The 12,398-nt window shown below is 31.1% G+C and overlaps 1 protein-coding gene across 1 annotated transcript in view; it reads left to right on the forward strand.

The window, feature by feature from the left end:
- Positions 1-542: 542 nt before the first annotated feature.
- LOC143043696 (uncharacterized) overlaps positions 543-12,398 on the forward strand; it is a 34,978-nt gene continuing 23,122 nt past the window's right edge. The window contains exon 1 of the mRNA XM_076215879.1: positions 543-570. Within this exon, the coding sequence (XP_076071994.1) occupies positions 543-570 (28 nt within the window). The remainder of the gene's footprint in view (positions 571-12,398) is intronic.

Consider the following 12,398-nt stretch of genomic DNA (forward strand, 5'->3'; position numbering starts at 1 on the left):
TTCAGCGACCTGTAGTATGATCTTTTGAAGTTCAGCAACCTCTAGTACGAAGTCACTTTTAACCAATATATGTACACAAATTTACCAATGAATTGTTGAGACCGGACATTGCAGCCACGTAAGACGTTACCATCGTTTATTCCATTGTCATAACTTTCAATTTAACAACCAATCGTTCCATTTTTGAACAGATTTTCGAACAAGTAACTTTTAAGCATTTATTTCTAACTTGTTTCTATGTATACACATGGAAAAAAGTATTGCAACACCAAATTGAAATTGAAATTAAAAAAAGACTCTTTATTTTTTTGTGATATAATTTGTTGAAATAGAACTAGTTAAACATTAATTAAATATCAACTGAGTTTAATCATTTAATATCGACTCGATAAGTTCTTATCTTCACATGAAGCTACTGTACCCGTAAACATCAAAACAGATGTTTTTATCCTCATTGTTTGTAACACTTTAAATAAACATGTGTATAAAGTTATGTGATTGACACCTTGTATTGGTCATCCACAAAATTTAACTGCAGCAAGATGGCAGATTTTCAGCTTGAGAAAGCAGGTATGTCGCTGTGACAACTGCACGTATTGTTGGTCATCACCATTCCACTATAAGTCGTTTTGAGAATAAAATCAGGCAACAAACGATGTTAAAGACCTTCCGAGATTTAAGAGACCATCTGCTAGGAAAAATGAAGCATAATGAAGGTTGGTCAGAAGGAAATCAATTGCATACAATACAATCCGTAAAAGAAATTGTAGGCCTTACAGGAGCCTTTAAACAAGAACTGTTCGAGATCTACTCATCGCTACTGGTTATCATGCGATAAGACCATTTCAGGGACCTTTTCTTACGAACAGACACACAGTTGTCCGCATCCAATGTAGTACAGGGTTCGCCAAAGTTGGAAATCAGCATCGTGGAGGAAGATCCATTGTTCCAATGTAATTTGGTTTATCTTCCTTGGCCCGATCGTAGCCCGGATTTTAACCATATCGAGCATATAGTGGACACTATTGGCTGAAAGGACACCCCAGTTCAAACACGTCATGAAATAAACAATGCTCGTCATCAGAAATGGTTGCTGCTACCTTAGCAACAAATTAGTCGATTTATGGCTGGAATCAGAAGATGTTAAGAGGCGGTTATCCGTTTGAATGGAAGCTGCGCACAAACTACTAATTCTTTGGCGTATAACGATCAACCATGATGTGAACAATCATCTTAACATTAATTTTGAAATGTCTGACATTGTAAAGTTCGACTACAGTAAAAGTTGTAAAATGCATTTTTTGGTACAAAAAACACTTCATTTTGTTATTAAAATTGTGGTTAGATAAAACATTTTTTTATACATTTTTTTGTTCATTTAAATTCCAATGTTATCATAAACAAATTATGTTTCAATATTATTTTACTAGAATTTTATCATATTCCATCCAAAAAAAGACGCTGATTTTTCAAGTTTTAAAAAGTCAAGGTGTTGCAATACTTTTTTCCATGTGTATATGTAAACCAAAATCTTTCTATAATCCCCATTTCCTTGTTAGATAACTTAATCGTGACCAACAAAGGACTGTGACAGGATTGAATAATGCATGCAGTCGCTACAAAGCAATTTGAATGTATCAATACTGAATACATTATTTTTATTTTTATTTTTTTAGTTAAGAACTTTTAAGTTTAGTATGGGTAAAATCTTTCATATTACATTAACACATTACGTTGATACAATTTCATGTACACAATGTCACAAACAAAGTCTTATAAACTCGACGTAATCCGTGTTGTTATAGTAATACAGCGCGTAAAGGTTAATATTCTCTTCAATTCTGATCCACACACGAAGACAGAAGCCTGGTTTATGATATGCAGCAACACATGTGAAATCAGTTCTACTTGTACATGAACTTTGACAATAGGTGGCGGTAATGAATGTCGGTAACCCTCTTGAAGTAGAATACCATGACATTAACGTCTGCGGAGGAAAGAAATACATCCCAGCTCTTGTCTCGTAGTTCGCACTGTACATACCACATTCTAGAAAAAAATATATTGAATTAACATTTAGATTTATTGTAATGAAGGACGTACACATGGAAAATACTGAAACACATAATTGAAGAAAAGTAAAACATTCAGTGATTGAAAATTAAAAACATAAAAGATACTAAATGCTTGTGTCGTCATTTTGAGGTGGGTCTTGTGTCGCTGTTAATTATATAATACCTTTTAATATTGTTATTAGATATGCAGCTATTTTAAAGATTCAACAGAAAATACGGAATAAGACATTATAACGTAGAAACTGCCCTTTTATAAAGCCATTGAATATATATATATATATTCCAATGAAAGTTTACTTATTGGTAGGCAAATTTAAGGCTTCATTGTACGATTATTGTTATCTCACTTTGACAAGGATCACTAGGAGTTGACCATGTTCCATTGCCTTGACATTTGATGTCTACAGTATTTGTAATTGACTCAAATCCTGGAACACATTGATAAGGTATAATATCACCAGCTGTGGCGTTAGTCAGCAATGGCGTGAATGTTGCCCCAACAACAGTTACACTATTTGTACAGGTCACATCTGTAAGTAAAAAAATATATTTTATTGTGCATTCTCTGATTATCCTAAGTAGAAATAAGAAGATGTGGTATAAGTGCCAATGAGACAACTTTCGATTCAAGTCACAATTTTTAAAAGTAAACCAGTATAGGTTATAATACGGCATTCAATACTGAGCCTTGACTCTCACCGAACATTAAGCTAATAGTGTAAAATCACAACATAGATTTATGTTTAATTCAGTTCATAGCCTCATCATAATACCAAAATAAACAAATAAATATATATACTCTTTACTTTCTCGAAGTATTCTGTTCACATTTGCTGGTTTAAGATTGTCGCTTTGCATCAATCTTGTCATATAAATATGTTTTTGTTATATTTGTTCCTGTAGCGAGATACAATTAAGTGCCTTTAAACATAGTGAAGTGTTGAAACCTTGCTTTATCATTCTTTATCTAACCAAGAATGTTATATTCAGGTTCACTTCCAGCTAGCTTTAAACAGGATTTCAATAATCCAATTAAAATACGGTTGAAATCTAAAAAATACAGGCATTGAATTTGCAATGTACTTTGCACATACTATACGCAGTCTTCCTAAAAGAGGGACTAAAGATACAAAAGGGACAGTCAAACTCATAAATTGAAAATAAACTGACAACGCCATGGCTAAAAATGAAAAAAAGACAAACAGACAAACAATTAATAGTACACATGACACCACATAGAAAACTAAAAAAAAAAAAACACGAACTCAAGGATTTCAGTAATGTTACAGATAATCATTCATCTTAGTACGATTGGGCTTAATCGGTTTAAGCTTGTGTCTGTAATAATTTAAAACGGTGTGTTTGCTTTGGTGTGTTGTATTTTATTTAGAGTGTTCAAATTATTTTTTGTTTCTTCTGCTGGTTTTTTCTATGCCCTGTTTTTGACCTGCGATGCATTATCATGCTGCAGCAGTCCATTACAAGGGTTTAATTTATTCCTTCTAGTGTCTTGGTAATTTTTAATTTGAATATCACTATAAATAAATAATTGCGCTGTCGAAGAAATTGTCATAGAAAATGAAAAAAAAAAAATACATTGCAAAAAATTACAAGGTTGTATTTAATTTAGCATGAATATTCTGTTTCTTAAAACTTTACACAATTTGCACGCAACAAAACAGGCCGTCCGGAAATTAAATCATGTAAAAAAAATATAAGTCAATATTTTTGAACTTCCTGTACCAAGTCAGTAATATGGCAGTTGTTATCCATTTGTTTGAATAGTTTGAGATTTTTGTTTTGCCATTTGATTACGGACTTTTCGTTTCGAATTTTCCTCGGACTTTTTTTTTGTCAATTAACTTTTTTGTGTATGTACTTTATTTTCTTTGTATGTATATCTTTGACGATTCATGTCAAATAATAAGTGCTATTAAATTGGTATTTTAACACTAGTTTAATATTATTACGTTCAAGTTAAGTAGTAACTATTCGAGTTTTTATTGTTTCGAGACGAAGCCTAGAACTAATAAAGTTGCCCAAAGACCAAGTTCGACTGTACGGTGACACAATACATGATCAATATAAAATAAGCCCCTTTTAAAACAATGATTTGAAATGAAAATCAAAAGGTGACTGGAAACCAAAATGATGTTATGAAGGTAAAAACAAGAAACATTTTAATTAATTTAGTTGATTTTGATATAAAATTGTCAGCCATTTTAGAGATGACATGCAGCTAATTTAGCTCTTGTATATCTATGAATTTAACCACATATCATCAGTGGTATCCTTATATGCTAGTTGTATCTTGAAAGACACATGTATCGCTAGCGATTGAGCAGCATTTACTGTACTTTATGCATTTGATCAACTTCAAACTATTGTCTGATCGGTTATCAGGTGGACTTTTCGAAAGTTCATTAAACATTTTTAAAAATCTAATTAAGTGTATCGTAGAAGGGCAGAAAAAACTTGTTAAGAGGATAAGTAGTAATAGAATTAGATAACACACACACACACACAAATATATATATATTTTTTTAAAGATATGGGTTGATAAGATCCACTTGTAAAGTCAGTCGTCAAGTACAAATTTTATTCGATTGCACCTACTCTGTTGTTATTACACATTAAAAAGGTATTTCACGTAATCGATATTTTAGTTTTTAGTATTTTCAATGTTATTAAAGGATCTTTAATATAAATGTATAACATGACAGATTCTAAAGCGAGATGATGTATCAAATATTTTTGCTTCATACATTTTCAAGACGGATAAAACAACTCAAACGCGCTCAAACACAAAAAAGGTGCACTCGACATTCTCTTTTCGATTAAATCATTGCTCATTTTAGGATGTTTGCATAAAACAATGTCACTGCAGGCAACGATGCATAATACTGCTTTATAAAATATATCTATTATCTTTGTGATGATTTTTAGGGCGGAATTTATTCTCATGCACAAAGCAAATTCACTTGTATTTGAACATTTAACAATCGACTTTTTTATGAAAATTAGTCTGCAATTTAAAAGTTTACAAATATATTAAAGCTCTTTAACATAATATAGGTAAACACATATTCTATATAAGATGAATTGAATCCTAAAATTCATGCACTTGAATCAAAGGAAAAAAAACTCTGATATAGCCTACTGAGACTATTTCATATTGGTCGATAATGCCCCGGAATGTGATTCTCGTTCGCTTTTTACATATTTACGTACGCAATAAAAGAAAAGGTATTAATTTTCATAATCTAAATCATATGAATAGCGACACACAATCAATTAAGTAGTGATGTTACCCCGTATCACTGGGGTAAAACTGATGACCGTAACTGCATTCACGGTCATCCCAAGATGTCGGATGAAAAATTAGATCAGTTTCTGTATTGTCTTTTAAAGTGTTTCTATATCATTTTCTTTACAAATCATACATTGAAACGATGTAAATTTATAAAAGAATCACTCGGAAATCACTAATTACTTCCGAGAAATGTGCATGAAACGGGAAATTCGATTTGAAAAAATCGTTCAGATGACCGTAAATCATAATCAAAATATCTTCAAGATGACCGTAACATAAAACAAGGATGACCGTGATTGGTAAAAAGATGACCGTAACTTGTAAAGGATGACCGTAATTTGTATAGGACGACCGTAACTTCTATAGGATGACCATCAATTCTAAGAAATATCCGTATTGTATTCAAAGCTTTTTTGTTGAGTTTGTCGATATCAATAGGGGATCGGTTAGCGGATATAAATATGTTTCATTATTATTTTTTTTAAACTATAATATAATTGGCCGTATTTTGGATTTATGACAATGATAGTAAATTGCATATTTCTCGTAAATAATGAAATATTTATTGATAACGACGTTAAAATTTTAACACAAATTGACAGCGATACGACGAAAATTTGAAGAAACATGAATGTGTCCCTAGTACACAGATGCCTCATCTACACTATCATTTTCTATGTTTATTGGACTGTGAAAATGGGATAAAACTGTAATTTGGCATTAGAATTAAAAAGATCATACCATAGGGAAAATGTGTACTAAGTTTCAATTTTATTTAACTTGAAGCTGGACAAACGGACAAACAAACAGACGAACAGACGAACGTACGCACAGACCAGAAAAACATAATGCCAATAAATGGAGCATTAAAAACATTAATAATACATACGAATATTTAGTAATCGAGTCTGTGTATGGTTCCAGAGGGCAGATTAAAATCTTAATTTGTCTTGATATATGCAGGCGGAAACACTTTTGAAATAGAACAAAAGAATCGAAGCTCTTTGTTTATCGAGAAAGCGATAAATGTTTACTGTAATGTTTGATATAGTAACAAAATTTTAAAAGTTAATAGAAACAAATAAAACGACAATTTTCTTTTAAATTACGAAGTGTTTTACTTTAAAAACACCATTTGCATAAGTTTTCAATGTATCTATTACATATTAATGCAAAAAAATAAGATATCTAGTCGACGACATGGGTATCTATAAGTTGGATGTAGAAAATGCATAATCTCCGATTTTTTTTTTACCACGGACGGAGAACATATCAATCTTTTAGTTCAGAAATATTCGTGTCTGCCCTTCCATTATGTGAATCAAGAAAAAAATCCCCAAAATAAGTAACGATTGTATCGAAAAGAGAAAATCGAGTGCACCTTTTTAGGTTAGGGCATGTTTGGAGTATATATTTTGTCTTTAAAACGTACAAAGCAAGAGTATTTGATATAGCATCTGGCTTCAGATTCTATCATTTTATATATCAAAGCTACAGGTTGACTTTATAACGTAAAAAAATGATAGTACGAGAAGATGAAATATATGGGTCAAGTGAAATACCTATCTAATGAATCACAAAAACAGAGTAGGTGTGTTCGAATTGCTATTTTTTTTTTCTAAAAGTACTTGACGACAGTCTTTTAATTTGGATGATGAAAATGGATATCTTCGAAAAAATATGATTTTCTTGTGTGTGATAACTAGGGTTTATAATCTTCAACCACTGAAAATGTTTAGTCTGCCATTCCACGAAATATCTAATTAGAATTTTTTTAAATGCTTAAGAATTTTCGAAAATTCCACCTGACATCCAAATAGACAATATTTTTTAAGTTTAATCAATGCAGACAAGATCATTAACTGATGCTCATTAGCTAGTAGATACATTATTTTGTCTTTTAAAATATAACTGACATATAACGATTGATCGTAATGGTGCTCTGTGGATAAATTTATCAGTTTTCAAGAGCAAAATTGGCAGAGAGTAATCCCTACAGTGGCTTCCATTTCTACGATTGTGAGCATGAACTGGCGTAATAGGGAGATAATTTTGAAGAAGTAGAATCCTGACTATATGAATAACATTTCTGTATATATACAAATAACCAACAACGTTCCCCCTTGTGATACGCTATTCGTACAAGACTATTTTAAGGATCTACTTTGCTGGAGCTCACCTTCACTAGTTTAGTCGTATGATAAAAATATTTCTGTTATTTTATTTGCACGCCAAAATGGAAGACGATATAATATCAATTGATGTACATGCATTGGCATTTTTAAAAATGTGTATTTATTATATGTCATTAAAAGGAATCCCAGAAAAAAATCTTTTGTCGAGCAGTTGCATGGAGGCTGTGCACCGCATTTTTTCACTATACTTGTAAAGTGTCATTTTATCGCGCTTTTGTAGCATGTTTTCCCTACCTGTTCATTTGCATGTCTTTTTGCAAATTCATTTAAAAAAAAATTAAATCCTCTACTGTAAAAAAGATACATATGGTAATCTTTGCATTTGAAGAACGTCTTATTTTCTTCTACCTATAGGATAATACTCTCATATTAATATGTTTATACCAACACGATTAATCATTTGATACAAAAAGATAGTTATATAAACACGGATATTTCTTAGAATTGAGGGTCATACTTTAAAAGTTACGGTCATCATTTACAAATGACGGTCATCTTAAAAGCAATAACGGTCACCCTTGTTATGAATCGCTGATTCTGTTACGGTCATCTCGATTGTGATTTACGGTCATCTGAGCGATTTTTTCAAATCGAATTTCCCGTTTCATGCACATTTCTCGGAAGTAATTAGTGATTTCCGAGTGATTCTTTTATAAATTTACATCGTTTCAATGTATGATTTGTAAAGAAAATGATATAGAAACGCTTTAACAGACAATACAGAAATTGACCTAATTTTTCATCCGACATCTTGGGATGACCGTGAATGCAGTTACGGTCATCAGCTTTACCCCAGTGCGTATGAGATTACGAAACAACAAAATTATCAAACGAATGTTTATCATTTACAGACATGTTTGAATTCCTCTGTTTATGTTTGGTATGATAACAAAAAATTAAACACTACAAGTTATTTCCCTTCTGACTGCAGAATGACAATAAAAGAATGACAATATATAGATTACACATAGCTGAGAGGGTGAAAGAGTAGATTGTTACCCCGAGGACGCATTGTCACTGAGGAAATGCCGAGGTTGACAATGCTTTTTCGAGGGGTATAAATCTGCATATCACCCTCTCAACTGGACGTTATTTAATTTATAGTTCTGAGTGATTTATCATTATGGTCTTCAACTTTTCAATTTAAAGATAAACTACTTAACTATGACGTTATTCACATAACAATGTAACAGTTATTAGAAAAACAACAGGAATAAATTAGGACAATTTGAGTTTTTTTTTATGACGATTTTTTTTTTATGACAAAACGTCAACCAACAGAATTGTCTTTAAATTTATTGATGTAAATACCATTCATTGTTCGTTGAATTATCAATTTTTAGATTGGCCTGGTCAACAGGGTTACATTACCAAAACTGTCTTCTACTGAAACAAACAAATATAAACCCTAGAGAACCCAAATAACTCTATGAATAAGAATAAAGTAAATTATCTCCCTTGTATCATTATTTTAAAATCTGCTATTATAATTTGAAGTATAATAATTCTGGATGTTTACCGTTTCTGCGTGCCTTACTTTGTATAATCGAAGTTAAAATATTTTACCATGTTAAATACCATCCGCATACGTTTTCACATATTCAAAAACGATGTGCAAGTGCAAAATAATTTAATTTCGTAGATTTCAATTAGAGATAATAATTAACATATATCATCCTCTTGATTATTTGAAATAGAATTTACCTCGCGAGGGATATGTTTAATACATTATTCATATTTGCAATGATTAAAGTCCTTATAATACACCACACGCGATGAAAGCTTGTTGACATATTATATAGATTCCCGTATATTGAATAAAATATTGAATAAATCAAATTGAATACTGGTTGATAAGTTACATAATGAAGAGTTGATCCTATATCCCTTATGTACATATTTTCCGTAGGTTAAACACAACAAATTGATTTTATCATCTAAAAGCAGAAAACTATATTCTATGAATATAACTTTAAATTATATTGATTTCATCCCGATAAACGAGCAATAAAAATTGTATAATTATCTTATTATGTTTTAAAGAATGAAGAGGGCTTTAGCTTTGGCCTTAATAAACTATAAAAAGGAATTGAACAGAAATGATGATCGCTTATGTCTGTTTTTCAAATAGTTATAATCAAAAGTTTTTTATTTTTTTAGACTTCAGTCTTTTTCGTGTCCCCATAGGCATTATAAAAAACTAATATATATATAGTTATTGATAAAAATGTTGATGAAACAATTCACATAATTATAAGATCATGTATTATTAGACAAAGCAGGTACGTTATATTAAGAAAAATGTCAAAGATATAGAAATTAACATGAACATTTGGGATTTACAATTTCATTATTATCAAGATTAACAAGATGCTTAATGAATAAAATGGTAAATAACTTTTTTTACGCTGATTTAATGTTTCAAAAATGATTTAAAAATTCAATACAAGTGCTTTAAAACTAGCAATCAGTAAAATACATGAAAAGCAACGACAGTAATTAAGTGATCTGAACTATCATGAAAACTGTAAGACATTATGCATATTCATCTTGAAAGTAAAGTGCCCACTTATAGGGTGCATGAATGTAGACATATACAATGCAACTTCCTATAGGAACCCCCTTTATGGCTCTAAATGTGCCAATTTTACTACAACATGTAGAAACCTTTTTAATAACAATGTATCCTGGAATAGAAATTTAACATGTGATACAATTCATCTTAAAGATTAAAACTTTTAAAAGATGATATAAGATTGTGCGGCATACTTTCACCATTTATTTGCCTCGAACTTCTAATAGCTTACACTGAAATTCCGTACTACCCTTCCTCTCAGGCTCACTAAAGGTCTTCTTCAAACTTTAATTTAGTTCCTATCCATATGTTTTTATATAGGAAACATTTCAAAGATGTGTATCTACGAGATAACGCATAGATATCCTAACTGAGAACCAATAGGCAATTCAAACAAAATATCTATGAACATAAAAGGATGTGAATCAGCTTTATTTACAAAATGCAACCTATCAAGTAGATAATTGATAATTGACACATTTATCACGTGAATACTTTTATTTGATGACAGACAAGTTGGACCAATTAGATGATGGCAATCTGATTTGATTTTTTACAAGCTTCAGACTGCACACTTAAATTGCTCTACCATCAAACTCTCGTCTGGCATAACAAATTGTAGTTCCAAGTATCTACGACGGACTTGTTAACAAAACGTAATGAATTATAAACCATTGTTTGCAAGTCAAAATGATCATTTGAAAACAAGTTGGTGATAGACTACTCATTATTAGCATGTGTAAGGTTGTTTACTCCTCTGTTTTATAATAACCAAAAATTTATTGATAACTGTTTGTATCGTTTTTCTTTAAAGAGATAAATCATTTAAAAGGAGTAGGTCCAGTAAGACTTTTTTTGGCTCCAAAATATAACAGTTTTACAAAATTGTTAAAACGTAAACAATTAGTTATTTATTTGAAAGGAGAATGCCTCTTCTACATAAATATGGGCTGTTTTTGACAATACAATGCATATAAATCGGGAATTTGATTCATTAGGTCATGGTAAATTACTGAAATCTTCACAATTTTAGCATTTTAGTTAAATTTTAGACGGTTTCTGTCTTAAATGAAAGTGGCCGCATTTGTGTTCATTCTTCATGTTCTTCATAATGAAATGTTAGTTATATTTTCTGATAATACACAACATATATAAAGGTTGAGGATGAACACAGATGCCGTCAATTTCATTTTTGAGAAAAAAACATCTGAAAAGTGACGTGTTTTGACATATTTGATAACTTTTTTATGACTAAGTCAGTTGAAATCTTTCACATAAACTAGTTGAATCAACTGAAATAGACACTTAAGTGTTTAAAAGGTGTCCAAAATCTTTCTTCAGATGGACCTAAAATGTGAGGCCAAAATCGGCCATTACCGGACCTACTCTTTTGTCCGGAAATGTTTTTTTATTCAACATTGGCACCTGTTTCTTTTAAAAACCTATGGGGAAAAAAACGTATTATCTTTTCACAAATGACTTACATGTATACAACTATTTGTTATTATCAAAATATAAAAAGAAAAGTAGTGATTTATGGAAAAAATTATCATTGACACAAAATTACATGGATAATCTAGAGATTACCCAAAATATGTCATTAATATCTTGAGACCGAACATCACTGATCATTACCTCATGCTCTACGTTGAATATTTTTCAATGTTTGAATTTTTCGATATAGTAATTCTATAATTATCCGAGCTGGGAATTTCGAAATTCTAAAAAAATATAATTTATTAAAGTACTTACTTGCCAATGTGATATTGTACAGGCGAATATATGACAAGCTCATCCTTTTCGGACATTTTTTTTCTCAGAAAATCAAAAAGTTTTAAGCATTTGTAGAATTCAGAGTCGCGATGGTAACGCTAAGGCGCGATGGTTAACACGCTAAAATGTATTGGTTAACGCGCTGAAGTGCTAAGGAGGCATTGTCATGTTAACTTTGTTGTTGATAGCTACGTTGAAGTGCGATGGTCTGCCTGTGGCATTGAGTATAAAAGCATGAAGACATGAGCTTTTTGAATGAAAAACATGTAGCATCATTAAGGGGGCAACCATATAACTTTAAAAAAGGAGGGAATTTAGGTGATTGTCTGAGTCAGAAAAGTCAAAAAGGTTTCTCGACGCTTTCAATCCAAATAATTATATTTATAATACAACTAATTGAAGAGTTCAAATAGAGAACATTATTCAACGAGTGACCGAACTTCATATTAATTCACGAATGTGCGTAC

Source organism: Mytilus galloprovincialis, chromosome 8, assembly GCF_965363235.1.
Source record: "Mytilus galloprovincialis chromosome 8, xbMytGall1.hap1.1, whole genome shotgun sequence".
Lineage (NCBI taxonomy): Eukaryota > Metazoa > Mollusca > Bivalvia > Mytilida > Mytilidae > Mytilus > Mytilus galloprovincialis.